This window comes from Centropristis striata, chromosome 2 (genome assembly GCF_030273125.1).
Source record: "Centropristis striata isolate RG_2023a ecotype Rhode Island chromosome 2, C.striata_1.0, whole genome shotgun sequence".
Classification (NCBI taxonomy): Eukaryota; Metazoa; Chordata; class Actinopteri; order Perciformes; family Serranidae; genus Centropristis; species Centropristis striata.
The window spans coordinates 12239644-12261240 of record NC_081518.1 but is presented as its reverse complement, the minus strand read 5'-3'; the positions used below and the strand labels follow the sequence as shown (position 1 = coordinate 12261240).

The window sequence follows — 21597 nt, the reverse complement described above, 5'->3', positions numbered from 1 at the left end:
TCTTCAGAAAGTGAAAACCTTGAGGGAGCATTTTTGGTAAGTTTCAGTTATCCTGATGTGTCTCTATAGACCAGGGCATAATGTTTGTTTTTTAAGTGAAAATAGTTTGACTGTACTTGTGATTCAGGACCATTTAAATACAGTAATCTTTCCTTAATACACAACTGCTGAGCTGCATCATTTGCCAACTGATGTATTAAATGTTTTCAGTTTTAACATCACTTATACAGGTTAATCTCTTCTCTCTTCCCGTGAAGTGTTCGATTTATTTTTAAAAATGTATACAATGTAATTTTTTAATTCCTTAATTCTTGATTGAAAGGATGAACAAATTATTATTCTTATAACAGTACTATTAATAATATTATTATGCTCATATCAATACTAATATACTGGTCTGTTGTCATGGTGTAATCATTAAAATCACTAAATAACTGCCTTTGTACAATAAAAAAAAAACCCATTAAACTCCCAGTGTGTAATCTTGTATTTTTAATCCTTCATAAATATTGTCTAGTAGTAAAAAAGGTACCACATTGTTTATTTTAAATGAAGCAGCACACACAGGCTCTTGTGGTAAAAAGCAGCATTAGCAGGTGATCTGCTGAGTAAAACTCAGAAAGTAGACTGACATTTAAGAAAGAGAAAAAAAGCTATTCTGTGTTTTACTCAGAGTCGTTATCAAGCTGCCTCATGAGGCGAGCAGATGTGACCTGTGTACTTCAATACTAACCGTGTATATAGTAATTTTCTTTGCCACGGGGGTTTTCTTTACTTAAACACAGACACATACCATAGTGTTGATAGTTCAGATTTATTAGCATTTCCATAGTTTTTGTCAATCACTGCATTTTATTATAAAACCCAAACAAAACAAAACACCATAAATACACAATTAAAACAATTAATTGTACCCATGAATCTATAACACAAACTACGTATAAATCAGCTTTGTCACAATAAAAAGATAAATCAGAGCTTCAGTAAAATCAGGAAGACTTTAGCATTTGGACTGCAGAGATCCTTCATATGTACTTATAATTTTCCTCAGCAAAACTTGATGTAGCTTCCCAAATCAACCTGCTCTTATTTCTTAAAGGAACATTTTACCAAATTTGAAACAGCCTTCATATAGTACTCCTATAGTTGCGTGTTCCAGTGCATGAATTGGACCAAAAAAGGTGCAAGTGCCCTAATTCAGCAGTTGCATGGCATGATATTCAAATTTCACTTTGATATTTTAATATTTATACAGATATATATCTTGTAGGGGTGACCTTTACTTGTGAAGTTTTTCATGGTTTCGATCTAAGGAGCTTGATTTGATTGAATCTTAGCAGTGGTGGGTGTTATGAAAGAAAGGATCATTCCTTTTGGGCCATATGGGGTTGCCAAATGTATAATTTTATTTTTTTATAACTTTACATAGAACTGCATGGTTTCTCCCAGTAAATAACAATATATAGTGTATCTTGATCTAAATATAAGCCTATTAATAATACTGTTGATGAAAAGTAGAGGTAAGTGTACTCAAGTGGACAAAAATTAGAAGCACCAGTCCTCAGTACTGGTCAGTACTGGGCCATTTCAGGCACTGCTGTGTCTTTAAATGGCCATGGTAGACCAATGTCCTCTACAACTAAAGTGGCCTAGTTTACAAAAAACTGCCACCCCTGGTTTATCTGACATCCACTGATGATGGACAAACTACAGCGGGTTAGGCTGTTGTACTTTTATCTTTTGTCCTCTCGGCCTGATAAGAGTTAACAGAAGTTTGTCGGCCGGGGACTGACAGGGTCAAGTTGCAGTTTTTCCTCCCTTACTTAATGTAAGTATTACTTAATGTCAAGAAGTGTTGACATGATTCTCCAAATCCACAATTAGATTCTATATTCTCTTTTTTTTCTCAGCACTGAAGGCAATGCTATAATTACCAATTAGCACAGAGAGATTTTATGCCCTGACAACCGTCATTCACATTTTCAATTTCTTCTTTAAAAAGATAGGCTACATTGTATAAAATGTGACTGCCTTGTTTTTATTTGGAATGTAATACATTAAGAACATATCGACAAATTTTGTTGATTGTTGAAATTGAAATCTCATTTCGATTGATTTTGAAATTGTGCCACTTCTAATATCATGTCACTATGTTTAAGCGTTGGATTCAGTTGCAGACATTGGTACATATTGACATTTTCTTCGAATAGGAACCAAATGAAACAAAAAGTACTAACTGCAATGACAGAAGATTATTCAACTGGGTGTAAACAAATGCTGTTTACCGCATGGGCAGTGATGTGCTGCAGTGATAAATGTATTGTTTTTTATAACATTTGTGAGTAGTTAGCAAATTTGCTTAGGAAACCACTACCCTTCTGTGCTTATTGTGTATTTTACTGGTACACACAATGTCAAAAGTGTTCACACATTTGACAAGAAACCAGTGGCACTTTCTTTCAGCAGGATGTACTACGTAATACATTTTGGTGAGCTGCAGTGTTGATCAAAGAGTATAGCATTAGGAACCTGGACAGGAATGCAAACAGATACGTGTCAGAATAACTACTCTGAATAATCGGCATCAAACTTGTTGTAGATTTGTGGATTTTACTGTCCAACAACACAGACTAAACATCCACATAACTGGAGACAAAATATTCCTTTAAGACAACATTAATCAGTCACTTTTTAAGGCTACCGTGCTGAACATTACAGTGTAAAGAGTCCACATGGAAGTGTAGTTTATTCATTATGGCTAAGGTGCTGAGGTGTTTAGAGTAAGGCGTCTGTGAGCACCGATACCCCGGTTTTGGCTGTTCTCAGTTAAGGGAGTAAGGAAGGTCCTGGTAGTGGATTAAAGTCTGTAACCCAATTCTAAATCAACCTCCATTGATTAAAAATAATTAGACAGATGCAAACAAAGTATGAAAGATATGCTTGGCTTTTAAGGGGGTTTATTACATCCTATGTTTCCAGAGTTGTACAAAGGCCTTAAAGTTGGATACAACTTGGGGTTGATTTGGAATTGAGTACAGAATAATAGCTACTACCATTTACAGACAGCCTAGGGCAGGACATTAGCATTAGGGCTCGTGTTTCAGCTGCTGCCCTCAGAAGCATCAGGGTCGGACGGCAGAGCAGAGACACCTTGATTTATCCAGCGCTGGTCTGCTCCTCTCCTCTGGCTCTCCTGTTGTTCTGTGTACTGGCTCAGCAGGGCACCCACCTGCTCCTCGTCATTGAATGGACAGGGACGGAAACTGGACCGTAACCACGCTCGGTACTGCGGACAAGAGGAGAGAAAACAAATGTAAATCAGCAAGTTGTATGAAGATTATTGACATTATGATGTAAATTACCTTACTGACCATATTATGCTAATTTGTGTTTGCATTGAGACTGTAGTTTTTGGATTAATTGCGCAATTGATCAGAATTTGCAATATGGATTGGTGCAATATTCAAATTGAAGGTGAAGGTAAAATATGTGTCAGATATAACACCACAATACCATTCTGAATTAAGTATTGTGGTGCAGAAGAGAAGACCACAAATCACAGATATAATAATGGCATAATAATTTAAATATATTTTTCAATAAGTATGAGAATAATTAATTTAATTTAAAAATAATAATTTCTTCCAATATTGTGCATCATATCGCAAATGCAATATCAGTCAAAATAATCTGATATTGTTGTAGTTGTTTTACTTGGGTTATTTTTAATGTTTGTTTTTATAAAGAAAGGTAAAAAAAAAATACAACCGTTACTGCAAAGTTAATTTCATAGTTTAAAAACCAATAAAATGTATGCCATCATGTAAGTAAGTTTCTTAAAAGGAGGTGATTAATAGAAAAAGATTCAAATTACTGTATTTCTCCCAGCTTGGAAATTAATAAACCCTATATGTAATGAGTACACACTCAAAAATTCTCAATACTGTTAACAAAACGCTAAAACTCTGTTAACTGGCATGCAGAACTCTATGTGGACTGAATCCCAAATCTATCATATATTCATGTTGGCCCCCCAAGAAACGGACTAAAGTGCCCTTTTGCCTCTTCAGTTAATACTTTGGGTTTCCCAGAAATGTACAGTATTGTGCAAAAGCTTTAGGCAGGTGTGAAAAAATGCCTAGAAGAACTGATGCTGGTTTGAAGGCAAAGGGTGGTCACACCAAATACTGATTTAATTTAGTTTTTTTTCTTCTGTTCACTCACTTTGCATTTTGTGAACTGCTAAAAATAAATTATTGACATTTCTATTTTATTTTACAGCATTTTTCACATCTGCCTATAACTTTTGCACAGTACTGTATGTGTGGAGATCATTTGTAGCTGATGGTAGTAGCAGTATAATTAGTGTATAAAAGGTAGTTATTCATAAATGTCATGTTAATAATATAAACATATATTAATATATATTAAAGCACTTGAATTGCCTTGTTGCTGAAATATGCTATATAAATAAACTTGCCTTGCCTAATATTTCTGAGTATGCATGCTGCAGTCTTCAGATTTTCAGGATTGGCAACAGCTGGTTAAAAAACAACAACAGCTGGTTAAAAAAGCCAAGCCTTTAAATTTCTCCAATGATGTCAAGGAATTCTAAGTTGTTTTGTGCAATACCTTATTCTTTACGAAATACAATGAAGTGAAAGTCACTGTGAACGTAACACATTCATCTTCCTAATATTAGTGTTCCCTCAACCCAAAGGCCAGAAGAGTACAGCACTGACTCATAACAATCTACAAATGAATAATCAAAAGCACTGTATAAAAGATAAGATCAATAAGCACGCTGATATCAGGTGCAAGATTCTGCTCTCATTGTCACTGCGTCATCTTGAAAAAGAAAATGAATCTTGTTAGAAGCTGCAAAGAGCTTTCAAGTCGTTAACATCATGTCAAATGTATCAAAATCAAAAGGGGCTGACATTACAGTCACACTGCAAAAAAAAAAAAAGTTGGGTGAACTCAAAATTTCAAGGCAACAAACTTCAATAAAATTTTAAGTTGGACAATTAAACTGAATATTTTAAGTTTTGTTTTTGAGTTTGCTCAACTCTGAATTCAGATTTTTGTCAACTCAACTGTAAGTGTGTACTAACTTATAATTTTACATTGTAATAACTTTTAATCCTTACTTCTGCAATGTACTGAATTGGCACGATTGTAACGCTGCTATGAAATGTCAGCTAATGTTGCGACCACAATTTTGAGTTAGCATTGATACGCTAATGGCTACTCTTGTAGCTGTAACAAACAGCGCCGCTAGCATCAGTTAGCCGCTAGCTTTCGCTAATGCCAGAATTTCACCGCTTTCCCGCATTTCACAACAAAGAAATAAGAGTTAGCAGAACTATTGTCCCTTGTTGTGAACCCCAACTTAAAGATATAAGTAACAACAACTCACCAACTTGTTTTTGAGCAGACAACTTACATTATTGCCCTAAATGTCAATAATTTATATTTCCAAATTTTATCAACTTAAATCACTGTTTTAGGCCAAAAAATACAAGTTGGTTTTTTTGCAGTGCAGGTAAGGCTCCTAAAAGTGGATTTTGTTCTGTTTTAACTCAAGTAAAAATCTTAAAGTTAAGACAGAAAGGTGGATTTGAGGCAGATTGTACCTGGCAAGGCACAAAACTTTTTGATTCATTCAGACAATTCAAAAAAACCTAGCATTTATAGTACAATTCAATAATCTAAGTAGCAACAATAACATTGTCCTTATTTATTATCTATTCTTCTTGCCCAGTTTGAGTAATTATGGAAGCCTGTTTTCATACCTCATCTACAACATTATGTTTATGTAAAACAAGGTTGAATGTTTTTCCTTCACCAAATTTGCATTTACAGGTAAAAGATCTACACTTCAGTATATTTCAAATATTGTAACTGCGATGCTGTGGCAGTGAATGTTGCTACTGCTGTATTAGTGATTACATTGTTGTCCTATGGATTGCTCACTTTCTATCTGAGGCAGATGTGGGAAAAGCACAAGTACAGAAATCTTATTTCCCCTTAAATCCTCGAAATCAGTGCAAGATCTACAAACAATGAACAATTTTTTCATTTTGTCATGCTATGTTGCAAGATGCTGACAGTAATGTCAGACACGTGATGAGCAGTACCAAGCTAATGCAATCCCAGCAAACCCCCTGCAGTTCCCCTTCTGGCTGGGTCAGTGCCATTGCAATGGGATCACACACACACACAGACACACAGACACACAGACACACAGACACACACACACACACACACACACACACACACACACACACACACACACACACCGACACACACACACAGACACACTGCCTTCAAGTAACTAAAATGCTGCAAAATGCTGTGAACAGCTACCTACAGTGTGTTTATATACAAAACCAAATGGTCAAATGCTTTGGAGATGACGGCTCAAAGTAAATTACAAATATAAATTCTCTCACTCCCTAAAATGTGAAAAAGTAGTAAAAAAAACAACAACATCCTGGTTTTCTTATGACCTAAACCAGAAGTTTAATACACATGTAGAGATTAAAGCAAGAAACTTTGTGAGTCTAGTTCTCTAGAAGAAAATATGTATGTATATCAATGTAATGAATTACACTGTACATAAACTTTAACTCATGCATCTTAACTGTGCATCTGTCATATATTAGGTAATGTATATTGCTCAACATGCTCTGAATTTAAAAAAAAAAATGCCCTAAACCAGACTGAACATGAAACTAGAAAGTTTGAACTGATATTTCCTAGAAGTGGCGATATTCTTCAAAGTGAGAGAACATTAAGCAGGGCAGCGATTTTTCTTCAAAAGTGATCTCCGAAAAAACATCAGACAGCTGAGAAGTCGCTGTTTGCATCTAAACATGACACTGCCACTGAATTCTGATGACAATATAGGAATTTCATACACTGAATAAACAATAAGACCTTAAATATCTTAGGTTCCATTAATCTGTGTGTGTTACAGATGTACTGTGACTGAATAACTGATTAACAACTATTACTTTTGCACAAAGGTGTCCTAAAATGATGCACGATTGAAAAATATTTTAGTGATTTTTCAGCTATTTCAAACAGCAGGATGAGCTCATTTGTTTATTTGATGCACTGTGCTACTGTTACGTCTCTGGCAGCAGTGGAGAATCTCTATGCTATGTCAGCTTTAGTCTCAGAAATTAAGTTGGGCAATGGGCTGTTAAGATCTCTGTTACATTTACTTGTACTGATAATAGCAATAGAATGCATTATATTTACTCGTGTTGGTACATGGAAGTGATTACTGCATGCATTTGAATCTGGGCTAACGTTGAAAAAGTGCACCTAAAAGTTGGTAAATAGTCCAATTTTTTTAGACAATGGGGGGAAAAATTGCCATGTCCCAAACATTTAAAGAAATGTCCTGAACTGGCCAGCTTAGCCATAGAGTTGATGGTTAATTGTGAAACAAACCATGGCTGTTCATTGGCTTCTTTGCAAGGACAACAAATATACAACTATATAATAATCTGTGGAGACATTCCTCCACAGCTGTCAGGTGTATTATGTTCCAGGACAACAAGAGCCATTATTAACGGTTGATAGGTTAACCACCACTGTGATGGCTGTATGCATCATATCCTGTTAGTTCCTGTGCATGTGTAAGTGGCTTTGACTCACCAACAACGGCCCATAACAGACAACGGCATTTACAGAATGCAGATATATCGCAGAGGTACAGTTAGAAAAGTGTAAGTGAGAAAAACATTATAAAAACTTAAAATCCCTGCCTGTACCCTTAAAGCCACTGTAGTGAAATACAGATGGTGTTAAGAACAGGAACTTTTGCATTTTGGAAAATAAAACAGCAAACTTAGATAAACTACTTCGACTTTTCTGCCTATACGTTATAACATAGGATAAATAGGAGTGTAATATTAACATTACATTCATACATAATTTTTTTAACTTCATAATATCAGTATCTGCATCAGCCCAAAAGATGAAGTATCTTTGAGGCTCTAATTGTGTGTGTGTGTGTGTGTGTGTGTGTGTGTGCATTCATCATGTGTGTGTTTACCTCTGAGACTTGTGTCGTCTGGTACTCCTGCAGCTGCTGCTGGAAGCCGTAGTTGGGGCCGACAAAGGAGCGAACAGCCTTGACTGCAGACAGACACTCGTCCCAGCTGTAGTGGGTGACAGTCATCAGGTAGGCCACCACCATGGTAGTGCTGCGGGACACACCTGCAAGGCTGCAGAGCAAAGCAAAGCATACAGCTTGGTCACATCATAAAGAAAATGCACGTTTAACAACTTATTTCAGGCTTGTCTTCAGTTCTATCTTTAAAGCACACTACAAGCTGACATCCAAAGTGACATAACGTGTCTTAAAACCCCAGCTGCAGAGAAGCAGCTGGTTGCAGCTTAAGACATTAAAACCCACCAGTGAACGAGACAAGATCCACCATTCAGGCGACATTCATGGATGAAGCTGATGCACTCTTTAAAATGCTGTAATCTGGAGAGAAACAAACAAACAGGGAACTGATATACTTTTTATCACAAATCTTTCTGTGGTTTGCCGTACAAAATACAGAATCTAATGTTTTGAATAAAAAATAACACGAGTAGTGTTGCTCATGAAATCAGGAAACCAGCTTGTTTTTGCCAAGGTACAGTGGTATAAAGGTTGTAAAGCTAAAAATACATTACACAGTATAGGATATGAGAAAGGACACCTTGAACTGAAACTACTGAGACGAGGCCCAACTTTGTGTTTCAAATAGGTTGCTGAAACTATGATAACCTGATACTGTTCTGATTTTGACTGCAGAAACTGCAACTCTCTCATATACAGTGGTTTGCAAAGTATTCATACCCCCTTGGATGTTGCTTTTACACATGAAATCATGGTCGATATAATTTGGACTTTTTAAAAAGAATTAGCAAAAAGCCCTCTTTAATATCAAAGTGAAAACAGATTTTTACAAAATAGTATCAATTAATTAAAAAAAATATAAGGTAAAATAAATGATTGCATAAGTATTCATCCCCTTTAAAGTAACTGAACTAATTCAACAGAGTTCCAGCTAGTTGATGCCAGCAGTGTCACAGTGATGTGTGTCAAGTGATCGTAGTATAAAAAAAACAAGATCCAGTCTCTGGTTCATCACTATTCCTGCTACAATTGCAATATGAAGACAAAAGAACACTCCAAGCAACTCAGAGAAAAGATCATTGAAAAGTAGTAAGTCAGGAGATGGCTACAAAGAAATGCCCAGCTCATTGGACATCCCACAGAGTTCAGTTAAACCATTATTAGGAAATGGAAGCAGTATGGCATTTGTTTAAATCTGCCTAGAGCTGGCCGTCCTCACAATCTGAGTGAGAATACTACGATCACTTGAAACACATAAACTGCACTCAGGTGATCTCCAACTGTGTCACTGCTGGAATCAACTTTGTTGATTTGTTGAACTTTGTTGAATTAGGTCAGTTACTTTATAGGGGATGAATACTTATGCAATCATTTATTTTACCTTATATACTTTAATCAAGTGATACTATTTTGTAAAAATCTGTTTTCACTTTGATATTAAAGAGGGTTTTTTTGCAAATTCTTTTTAAAAAGGCCAAATAATATCGACCATGATTTCATGTGTAAAAGCAACAAAAGGGTGAAACATCCAAGGGGTATGAATACTTTTGCAAGCCACTGTATAGTGAGAAGTCCCAGAATGGGTAAAAGAGTTTTGATAGATTTTTGTAATTTTTTAGGAATGCAGATGAGTAGTGGTTTATCTGTCAAATACTCTAATTTGTCATGTGAGAAAGAGGTCAGGTCAGCTCAAACAGAAAGACTGTGGTAGACCAAAGCACAGACAGTAGGGAAGTAACTGTCCTTGTTTTTGTCTATCTGCAAATTTACATCAGGCTCCTTTATTCATTCATTGTGTCTACAAATAATCAAGCGAACAAAAATACAGCAGTTAACCTCCAGCCTGATGGTGTTTAAAAGTTATTAGTCAAACTAAGTTCAGACCCATGAGTAAGACTCTTCTCAATTATTAAAGCCAATAAAGGGCTATGAAAGGCAAAGGAAGGAGACAATACATATTATATTGCACCCTGTAAAAATAGCTAATTTCTTAAATACAATCCCAGAAATCCTCAGCATCTGAGTCTTCTCTGAAATACGAACTCAAAGCAGCACAATGTGGTGCAACTGATCCTCAAATATCCTACTGGTTCACTGTCAGGAAACACTGATGGTGTTTTGCATAATCAAGAAGTGCATGGCTGATAGCACCGTCTCCTGAGGAGCAGATGCTGGTTACTCAATAGCAGACAAGTAACAGACTGGGGTTAAAATAGATTGACTGCAACTTTTCTTTTTTCCTCCTTCCTGAGATCCAAACTCCTCTTCAAAAGATGTCTCCTCAGCACTTTATTCTGGGTTCCTAGCACAGAGGTTTCCGGCAGTCTTGTTTAATTTGCAGAAAATTAGCTTGTGACAAAGATTTGAGGTTTTAACCAGTTGAATCTAAAGAAGGATACTCAAACGAACTATTCTACTGTATATTTGAAATGCAAAAAGAGCATGTGCAATTCTATGCTGTGGTGAAATGTTATTTAATATAATGAAATTGACGCTTATGTAACAAAAAAAAAAGTGTACTGTAGTAGTTATAACCAAAGCACACCATGGTTAACACGCAGACTGCTTGCACAAATGCATATCTCATTTTGGAAATGTTTTATGCAAATGAGTTTACACCTTCATGGTCAGTGCACACTGAATACATTAAAACCAAGTCATGAGATGCTTACAAATAAGGGGAATCCCTGGTCCTCCACAAATGTTAACATTACCAAGAATATAAATGATCATGTAAGATAATTTTAATTAATGAAATACTTTATATTCATGGTATTCATAGTGTTGACATCACATCACCACAATAACTTTGACAAAAGGTGACCAAGTTGGCCTTGATGAAACTGACATTTACCTGCTCATCACCCACACTATGCCTGCCGATCACAGAAAAAGATGTTTCTGATCCCCTGAGCAAGATCTGTAACTATTGTTTTATCTATTATAGTTTTGTGAGACTCTTTGGCAACACTTTCTATGAAGACTGCGCTACCTAATCTGTAGTGCATTATGAGGGCATTTCACAGCATTCATAGTAAATTATAATGCATAATGCAGAGAATTCATAAGTAATATTTTTCCAACGTTTTCATTCCCTAGTATAAGCTGGACAAAATGTTTTTTATTCTTTTTGTTACTTTGAATATAATTTATAGGTTTTATTTTCATTAGCTTTCAGTTGTAAAGCAGACATTTTTACTTGTAATTCTCTGCATTGTTCATTTAACATGTTGGCATCTTCCATAATAAAATGTTATAATGCTGCATAGAAATTCAATGCATGACAATGCATGTTACCTACCACTAACATTGAAATGTTATGATAGAGTATGCATTATTATAGATGCATCAATATGTACTTCCCTTAACATGACACACAGCCATGGTAACGCATGGACTATTACAATCTATGAGTCCTAACTACAGTTGAATGTTGAGGTGTGTATAAGTAATATAGGTAGTCATAATGTACTATAAACTTTATCAGTCAACCATTTAGTTTATAACTAGTCAAGAGCACCCATAAGACAGTTAAACTTGTGAATCATTATAAGTCAGATCTATAATGTTTTATGGCTGCTGATATATTGCATCAGAAAGCATTATGTGTGTCTTTATTTTTCCTTTTGCAGTGTAAGTGATGCACCCTACCCTACTGAGACAGTTACTGTTATTTAAGGCTATACAAATGAACCTGACTTCCTGACATCCATCCCAATGTGCAGACACAGCAGTTTGAAGTACGCTTAAGGCTCTTCAGAATGCCTCAGAATGCAACAGTTGCTCCAGAAAACAGAGCTTACGTGACAAAGAAAGCCTCTGTGTGGACCTTACACATAAAGAGGGGACTTCAGACCTGGCCACAGGGGCTCCCTGGCTGCTGCTGAGCATGGCGGTGCGTCAGTTGGCCTCACCACTCCCTTCAGTCAGACCAGTGATTGTGACAGAGGGGGTTTATTAAAGCCCTGGGTGGTCGAGGCCAACAGCCAGATGTCACACTAAGGTTTCCTTCCTCTGCTGCCTGAGGGAAGGACACTTGATTGCGACAGTGGAGGTCAGACACCTCCAACCCAACCCAACCAGCAACATTCAACCAAACACTAAACCTCAGTTCAGTACTTGCATGTTAAGCTCTGTGTTCTTGTTAATAAAATAAAGCAACTACAGTTTAAACCTCAGACAACTTTAGTGACTGCAGAACTCAAAGTCTAGCACAGATTTCTGGGAAGCAACAGCGTTAACTCTTCTCATCCAGGCCAGAAAAATCCAACCTTTTATCTGAGTCACTTATAAATCTGCTTTCAGTCTAACAGCATCATTGTGCATTATCAGTTTTTTGGATTATAGTCAGGAATTTTGAATAAAAACTGTTATATCCTTTTGACACCAAATAGTGTTCCGCCTGCATTCAACTAAGCAATGTGTCACATCTTTGTCCAATATGTTGTAATCAAGTTAATTATTCATCATGCATCAATATTTTATTACGACTAATCCCCTCACTGTATGGATGTTGTCAATGCAGACTCCTCTGTTGGTGTGCATGATGCAGAGAGCATTGTGAACCCTTTAATACACATGGTGTCAGCAAGAAGCTTCACAGGGATGGTGTAATGCATTGGAGATTTATGCAACCCCTTCTGAGATCCCACCTATGCCTGACTGTGCAGAAACTGTAACCCACCAGTAGGAGGCACTGGTGCAGCAACAACAACATAATCCTTCAACAGCTCCAATACTGACAGTGGGTCGTCTATAAGGTTTGAAAGACATTGATGCTCAATCTGCTACCAGTGATTGATGTTTCTGTTCTGAACTCCCGGCTCGTGTCAAGTATAAAAAAGAAATCACTGTAGCAGCAGCAGCTAGTGCTACATGAGGTCAGAAGACTCCACAAAGAAATCAACAGGATTGTGATGACTAATGTATTGTGTTAGTGACCACTGCAAGGGTGGAGGGACAACTCATGCCTCTTTCAACACAGAGTCTGCCTCCCGATGAAAAATGACACATTGAATGCTCACTCTGTGTGTGTGTGTCTCTCTCTCTCTCTCTCTCTCTCTCTCTCTAACATTATAAAAACTAATGTTATTGCTCAATCTTTTGGAATATTCCATTATCAATTTAAAAATTCCATGGTATAATTTACTTCTTACATATGTAATATATATAAACACAGTCACCCATAAAGTTGGAATCATTTTTCAGACACAATCCTCCCTTAATTGTGGTTTCATTTTCATTGTGATATGTTTGGAAGAGATTGATTAATAAAGTTTTGAGTAGATACACACTTTATCTGTCAAAAATAAATCACATTGTCACAATAATTTTATGTAAATCAATCATTTTTTAAACTTTCCAAAGTCTTTATAACATTTGTAACAGATGGCATTGGGCCGTCACTGGGAGTCAGGAGAGCAACAGTGTTGAAAGAATACGTGACTCATCAGCTCAGCATCAGAAATTTGCATGAACAAGACATTTCAAATCTGATGTATAAATACCATGAACATCTGATTGTCTGTATCTTTGTGTGTGTGTGCGTGCGTGTGTGCGTGCTTACTCACAGGTTCTGGCTGGAAGCATCAGCTGCATGAATACAAAGGTACGTCATGTCCTGTAAAACATACATACATGCAACTTAAATGAAAGCAAATATGGGCCACACATGTCATATCCTGGTGTTACTGGAAAATCTTCAACTTTATTTTTATCAATGGCTAAATTATGGTAAATCTGGATCCCAGGACAATTTTCTTGTTTTATTGTGTGGTATCGCTAATAATATAGCATTAATTAATACATTTACTGTGCCTAAAACTCACACTTGGTTCATTGTCTGGTAGTTACACAGATTGGAGCGGATAAAGAAACTTCACATGGTTTCTGAGGTTATTAGCTTGTGTCCATAAAGATACACATCATATACATTAAAGCAATGTCCAAACTTATACAAAATAATGTATAAAGATAAGATTTTTTGCCAGGTATAGGGATAAAGTGATGGTGTTTACAGAGTTAATGTTATTTTGTTATTTATTTTATTTTGTTTCTTAATAGTATTATTATTATTAACAATATATTAATATTTTTGAATACTTCCTCTTTTTCCTGTAAATGATAATTAGTACACTTTAGATATTTGATTTCCGGATGAGGTATGTATAAATATATTTTTTGAGTGTGTGTGTGTGTGTGTGTGTGTACAGATATATACACACATACATGTATTTTTGATTGATAATACATTTATATTTTTGGTAAGAATATGCATATCAGTAATTAATTTATATTGTATTTTTGTACGACAGAGAAAAAAGATTAAAAATATTAAATGTATACATATTTAGGAAAATGTATTAGTGTATAGGTTCAGATCAATAAGCAAGCTGGTTAATAATAAATTATTAACCTGTGGAGAAGGGGTGGGAATTGATAAGATTATACTTCTTCTCACTCCTTTTCGAACATGTAAACCAGGGCATCAAGGGATTGACAATTTATTTTTCTTCATGCTTTTCAGTTTTTGTAAATATAACTTGTTGACATCACTCAGCATTTAAACTTTCCATCTCAGGCACAACACTCTCCTTCTGCTCCAACCATAACTCATCACTACCCCCAGCTGGCAGAAGGAACTCATCACATTATAACATGCACAGTCATACCGAAATCTCCATGTAATTTTCACAGGAAGTACAACTAGTTAAACCCATCCAACCTGGATTTTCCACTAACCTCAAACATGGGTTTAGCATTGTTGTACACAGACAGGATGTGGGTGATTCCATTCTTGGACAGACTTTCCCTGTTTTCTGCATCTGGGACAAAGAGAAAGAGAAATATATCTAAGAGTTATGTCAGTGAATTTCACACCAAAGGAACACACAACCAGTTATAATGTAGGCTGCTTCAGAGACTGTTTACTATCCTGCAACATAATTTGGTACAGTTAAGCTTGTGGTCACCTGTTCCCGTCCCTTGAACTAATTTTAGCCATTATGCTTGTGCCATCATGTGAATACATCATTGCAGCAGCTAAAGTTAGAAGCAAATGCCAAATTAGTAGCTGAGAAGGGGTTGTTCCAGGCCAGAGAGTGACACACTACTGACTCTTATTTTATGTGAAGCAGCACCTTCTTGCTTAATTGTCTTCTATAAACAAAGCATGTGCCTGTCTATACTCTGACATCCATGTTTGACATAACACTACTTTAAGCTTCACATTCTCATGTTTGATAGTTAAAAGTAGAGCCTGATTAAAAAGGAATTTTTGAGGGGGAAAATTCACCAGTTACCAAAAAAGTGGCCGATATTTTTGAGCTTGAATGCAAATTGATCTTCTATATGTGAATTTTGCACTGATATGACTATGCTAATGTAGTAAGAAGACTGCTTTCTTAAAGAATATTAAATCAAAGAATATTTAATATTATTAAACTTTAGACACACAATTGTCAACCTATTCTAGAATTTAACATTGAAGAAATAAATAATAAATATGAATAAAATAAATAAGTAAGTATAATACTATATATATATATATATATATATATATATTGATATACATATATACTCAGGCATTTAAATAAAAAACAAATACAATTAAATACATGGCTAAATAAACATCAGTGTTCAATATTCAGTATCAGTCAACTGTTTAAAATGTGTAAGATAGCACATAAAGTGAAAACCATTCACAGTGAGTTGGAGTGCGACATTTTCGTCACAAGAATACTGTGTGCTGAACTAAAATGCCTATAAAACAAAGAAATCTGTTTAGGAGTATTAATCCTAAAGTGATGATATTCTACTGTATCAATCCTCACATCCCTCATTATGGACTATAATAGTGGGCTTTTGCCTTCAGTCCTGAAAGCCTGACCCGACCCAGCAACACTGTATGTAACACATCCTCAAACATTAAATGAAATTAAATCATGTTCGTCTTACCTCTTATATTTCCAAGGTAGAGCCCATCAACAACCTGTGAAGCAGCAGCCACAGACATGTTGTATTCAAGTTAGATATTCATTCCAGTACAGCTTTAAAATCTTCACTTTAAAAAGGAACAAATGCCCCGGGTTGAGCCAGATTGGATTTAAGGCTTACGGCTTAAGCACCAGAAGCACCAGCAAATCATTCCCTGCAGCCATACAAGGCCTGGAGCAACGATGCATGATTATTGGAGCAAAGTGATGAGTGGCAAGCAGCCACTGGGTACTGCTGTATTTTGGTACTAGCATCATGGAGCAGCAGGTGTCTGAAGAGAATGAAATGCTGGATTCACACTAATAAAATGTATGACTAACTCAGTTTGCACACTGTTGCTGTGGCAATTTCTCTGTTAAGACCAAACTAAAATAAATACAACTCTTACTGTACTGACTCTACTACTGATTTTGCTAAACATGCATTATTAAAATGTATTTTTACTTTCTATTGACTGACTAATTTATGCAATATCAATGCACTTTTACACGATAACAATGAACATTTCACCATCATCTGAAAAGTAAATGTTTATGCCACAGTATCATAATTGGGCATGCAGATGCAATACTAAGCAAACTTCATAGATAAATAGCAATGTTGCAATACTATATTTATTTGATCATAAGAGTAAAGTTGCATGAACCCTCATCAGATGGTCAGAGGTCAGGGTCAGCCAAAGCAGCCCTGTCATGAAGTCAATGCTTTGCTTTTTGCACTTCAGCAGGATGGAAGCAGGAGTGTAAAAACAAGGCCAGTCTGCCAACCCATTGTACCAACCTGCTGTGTCTGCATCAATCACACCACAATCATATGGCTTCATTATAAATCTAGAAGAATATAATAATAATAATAATAATAATAATAAGTGAAACTAGTGTTTTGACCTGATCTCAACCCAGAGGTAGTCTAGGTTTAGCTGCTTACACATTATCGATACATTCAAAGGTCAATCTGCTCTGCTGCACTCAATATCCAAAATTAATTCTTTGTCCCTGCACATTACACAGATTGGATGATTACAATGGGGAGGTACGCATCTGCCAACAACACTTTTTACAGTTTCATCAAACAGCTGCTTACAACATGGCACCTGAACATAAAACAAAAGCCTACCTTATTCATTCCATTGCCCATGATGACTCTGAACCAGCCTGCGATGAGCTAATGCTTTAATATCTAGATCCTCTGCTACGATATCTAAACATGGACTTTGAATCCCAAACGCGAAGCTGGACTGGCCGACTTCAAACTCAGTGAACAACCTTCGCTTGAGCCGCTATGTTCGCCTTCTAATAAACAACATTATTAAATTCCTCTACCTTGAATAAAAATGTACTGTTATTTATTAATTCAGCCTCGTCTCAGCTCCAACAACAGTTCCGTCATGCTGTATCGTCTTCCGGATTGTTTTGACGTGAAACAACTGCAGCTGCGGGTTCATCCGGTAAGTGACATCACAGCATGTTGCCCTCCGCTCAGCTGTAACTTCCCTTCACCCTCATACGTGCTTATACATGCATACCACAGACATACAGGCTAGGATTCAGGAATGTGCAGTTTATGAGGAAACCATACATCCTATGACGTAGCGATTTTGAAGCACCCACTTGGACACATTACGAAGATGACGTAGTTAATCTATAAATGGACAATAACGGAATCCCTATTGTAATCTCTATACCCACCACGCCCCGGGTTTGGTGCATGTAATATCCATCAACATGACAGACAAAGACAATTAAGTATTCATCTGTACGAATGGTAGACCTTCTAATTCTACAGTATTTACAGGAAAGTGTGCTGTACAGGATTCTGCATAATTACGAAAGAATCCAACCCATGGCCGTGGGTTTGGCTTAATAAATGCATTTATTTGTTAATTTACATTAATGCGACTTCGAATCATTCGAGCAAATATCATGCTATTGATATTGTTAAACAGAAAGGAATACATTGATTGCTTTATCCTATTAATTTGTCTTTAAGGATAATGAGGCTTAATGTAAATTATCCCTACAATCACTGTCAGATGTAGTATACATGTGCGTGTCAGGCGTTTCACCACCTTCCCTAGTTGTGAAACTGCTGGCCAATAAAAAGTATTCCTGACCACCTACTTGGAAGGCTAATTGTTTAAATATTTTCAGTGACATAGTAATCTCCGTGAATGAACAGTGGATGGAGCTATTCATTGTGGTTAACTGGCACCTGAGCAACTCTTGTTTATGCTAACTATACTATTCAGTTTCAACTTATTTTAAAGATGATTTGAGATAAATAGAAGTGTGTAAACGACCACATAAATACATACAATTCAAAATGGGATGGAAAACTACTAAAACAATTTTATATTAAACTCACCTAAATAAATGGGTAGCAGCATAGTCCTTTAATCTCCCCTTTCTGATATGAAATGCTAATTTAAAATAAATGCATTATTTACATTGGAGTCAAAGAGTTAACACAATTAAAACTGAGAAGTTGTATCAGTTTAACCATTTTTATTCTTATTTCTATAATACACAATGACCTTAAGAGGAAGAGGTCTTCCAAAAATGCACAGACTGAGGTAATGTGGACAATGGATAAATACAGAAATATAGGTATTCTTGTATCTTGGGAGTTGGTCTGCAGTTATGTTCAAGTAGGTTGATGTGGTCCTCTGGGTTCTTTACTTTTTCCACTGCTTGTTTTCGTAGTCCCACTTGGCTGAGAATCCCTCCACTGGGTTAATTCTCATGTCCAACATCCTCTGCAGCTCCACCTGTTTGTACTCAGGATCAAATGTGTGTGGGACTGGTCCATACACTGCAAAGAGACAATGTGTCAAGTGACCTCAATAATACTGCAAGCAAATAGACAAAATAAAGATAGTTGCATTACTGTCTATTTGATTTGATTATATTTTGAAAACAAAGGCTTCACTACTGTCAAATCTTGAACAGATTTTTCAGACATTTTTTTTCACAGACGTACCAAACTTTCTCTGCCACAGCACAACAAAGCCAGTGACTCCAATCATGAAAAGCACCCCTGCAACCACAGACTTCCACTCTGAGGATCTCTGGGTCATCTCAGCAAAGCTCTGTTTGAAGCTGATGCGGTACACTGAACATTGGAAACACAAAATCTAGATTACATTACAGTGAACACAATCCATGCAATAAATTAGATGATAACGGATTCAAGTTGAAAAATAGTTCTGAACATGAGAGCATCTCAAAACAGCAGAGTGAAATGCAATTAAGTCCTACATGCAATCTTCTCCTCATCAGAAAGTGCAGCCCAAGAGCCCTTCTCCTTCTCCTTCAGGGACGCCTGCTCTGGACTCAGGTTCTGCACATAGCAGATTTCCGGGAGGGGATTCTCCCGCCTGTCAAAGTAGGCCGGGAGAGTGTAGTCCTCTACCTTAGCAACACCTGCTGGAGATGACAACAAATGCCTCATTAAAGAAGTTTCATCAACACTGAAACACTGAAAACTTTCTCAGAAAATGTCATGTGTTACAAGACTAAAATGTTTTGTTTTACTTTTTGTAAGACTATTGCTGTTAAACACTAAAGGGAAAGCACAGAGCTGACTGCAGTGAGCATTGCACTGTGGTCCTTGCCATTTAAATATTGTGCAATGTCCCCTGCAGTATTCTTGAGCTTCTGAAGCAAGTTGCTCTTTTAGACCAACTCCATAATAAAGTCCGCAAAAGCCCCCTCAGAGAAAATTACTCTAAAAATGATAGCAATGGTCACATTAGCAATTAAAATTCAGCAAGACATACACAGTTTGTTTAGATTTGGTTGAGGATGTGCTTAGTACTCCACTGTAAAATAAAGTAACATCCTGTAGTCTGTCATTTTGAAAGAGCACCCATCCAGCTGAAAGTACTTATTTGTAGTAGATTGGTGCAAGAAACTGTACTGAAACAAACACCTAAATAAGTGGTGCATAGGCACATTAAATGCTTTTCTGGTGGCTATAAAATATGTTTATGGGGTGCCAAATCTGATCCAACTTGGGCAATGTAGCAGATGTAAAAAATAAAGGTGTCATGTAGTGATGAGATAGGAGGAGACACAAAGCACACCAGCCAAACTCATATTATACCATAGAAATGTGCTGCTGGGACTTTAGTGGGGAGGAAAGTAATCTTTGCATAAAGATGAACACTTTGTAATATGAAAACACACTTATTGGATTATAACCACTTTAAGCAAATTTGCTAAGTGATTTACTGTAAAGTTTAAGATTTTTCTTTTTTAATTTCCGAGATAACAGAACTTTGTGGGCCCCTGAAAGGTCAATGGGGATTTATGTAGCAGAAAACCATGCTATTTGCAATGTATCCATCAATGTAATGTCATAAATGTAAAAATGATGGTTATATGAGGTACAATCATGATCTATTGTTATCCCTTCAGACAAAAATAGAAACCACTTCATGATCGTTCAGGTGACACTCACCATGTCCGCCACGTACACAGACAGACGTGGAAATGGCACGTTTGCCAATAAGGCGAAGGGCTCTGGTGGCCAGCATTCTGTGGAAATGGACATTTAAGCAAATATTAGCATACTCCTAAAGCACACTTGCATACATTCAAACACATTGGCAGGTGCACACATCCTACTTTCAATGTATTTGATCTTTTCAGATGTTTTTGAGTGTCTTTAAACATGAACATGTTTCTTCAGGGGACAACGTATATAAAAGACTAAGAATAAACACTAATTTATGTTGAGCTGCACATAGCAGGTTTTGTGTGCCTCAATAACAATGGTTTGATCGGATATATAATGTGATACAATTCTCAGAATTTGACATTCATTTTAGATACTTGATACTCAAAATAAGTCATGTTACTTACATTTAAAAAATCACGAACTTTATAGTTACATGTGCGCTGAATCACGTTTTTGTTGCCGAGTTTGTATACGCAAAACAAGGGGCTTCCGTTAGCTACTCTGGTGTTAGCATTAGCTGCAAACACAAGGTCATAGCGCCCGGGGGAAATAATGACAGCAATGCCGGTTTCTTCGAGCCAGTGCTGTACAATTCAACACTTTGCTATTTAATGAAACTGTGTGTATAGAAGCCCCGGACAGACCACTGTGACATTTAGCTACTGTCTGCGCAACACACCTGCCTTCCCGGATCGGATGCTAGAAGCTAACCATAGATAGCCGCTTAGTTAGCCCGTTGTAGCTCCGGTCCCCACTGACAAAGTCACTTGTAAGTAATTGGTTATTTCGGTTAAACTCCAATTCAGCGTGGGCTGTTACTTATATTTCAAATACATAAGATATCACAGAGTGTGTAAGTGGTTTCATGTGATGGATTTGTATGTGGTTAGAAGGATGCCGTTGATTAAAAATAAAAGTCCGACCTACTGTCTCTTCCTTGCTCCGTCCGCCGATGCTGTGAGAGGAAGTATGACTGTGACCGGAAAAACGTC

The 21597-nt window shown here is 36.6% G+C and overlaps 2 protein-coding genes across 6 annotated transcripts; both read right to left on the bottom strand.

Annotated features, from left to right (window-relative positions):
• Positions 1-795: 795 nt before the first annotated feature.
• Positions 796-17580, bottom strand: dusp22a (dual specificity phosphatase 22a). Its single transcript, XM_059351905.1, has 7 exons — positions 17261-17580; positions 16106-16139; positions 14891-14973; positions 13720-13769; positions 8435-8509; positions 8072-8243; positions 796-3286 (listed from the first exon to the last, which is right to left on the bottom strand). The coding sequence occupies exons 1-7, from the start codon at positions 17279-17281 to the stop codon at positions 3101-3103; spliced, it is 621 nt and encodes a 206-aa protein (XP_059207888.1). The 5' UTR covers positions 17282-17580; the 3' UTR covers positions 796-3100.
• A 1048-nt stretch (positions 17581-18628) lies between these two features.
• Positions 18629-21595, bottom strand: LOC131989356 (cytochrome c oxidase subunit 4 isoform 1, mitochondrial). 5 transcript variants are annotated; one of them, XM_059354566.1, is made up of 5 exons: positions 21529-21595; positions 20606-20682; positions 19402-19569; positions 19124-19255; positions 18629-18955 (listed from the first exon to the last, which is right to left on the bottom strand). In XM_059354566.1, exons 2-5 carry the CDS (start codon positions 20679-20681, stop codon positions 18819-18821), a joined length of 513 nt encoding a protein of 170 aa, XP_059210549.1. In that variant the 5' UTR covers position 20682; positions 21529-21595; the 3' UTR covers positions 18629-18818. The 5 variants fall into 5 exon arrangements, with proteins under 5 accessions (XP_059210549.1, XP_059210558.1, XP_059210539.1 ...); XM_059354575.1 differs by having other exon boundaries at positions 19402-19566; positions 21529-21592; XM_059354556.1 differs by having other exon boundaries at positions 19402-19566; positions 21533-21589.
• Positions 21596-21597: the final 2 nt, after the last annotated feature.

What these genes read in the sequence shown, in the direction of transcription:
- dusp22a (XM_059351905.1), bottom strand. Translation starts at nt 17,281, where the DNA reads ATGGGCAATGGAATGAATAAG. An exon ending in ATGCTAAACCCATGTTTGAG is followed by an intron (nt 13,770 to 14,890) that starts GTTAGTGGAAAA and finishes TATGTTTTACAG; the next exon opens with GACATGACGTACCTTTGTAT. An exon ending in GGATCTTGTCTCGTTCACTG is followed by an intron (nt 8,244 to 8,434) that starts GTGGGTTTTAAT and finishes TTTGCTCTGCAG; the next exon opens with CCTTGCAGGTGTGTCCCGCA.
- LOC131989356 (XM_059354566.1), bottom strand. Translation starts at nt 20,681, where the DNA reads ATGCTGGCCACCAGAGCCCTTCGCCTTATTGGCAAACGTGCCATTTCC. An exon ending in TGATGAGGAGAAGATTGCAT is followed by an intron (nt 19,256 to 19,401) that starts GTAGGACTTAAT and finishes TCCAATGTTCAG; the next exon opens with TGTACCGCATCAGCTTCAAA. An exon ending in GCTGTGGCAGAGAAAGTTTG is followed by an intron (nt 18,956 to 19,123) that starts GTACGTCTGTGA and finishes GTCTCTTTGCAG; the next exon opens with TGTATGGACCAGTCCCACAC.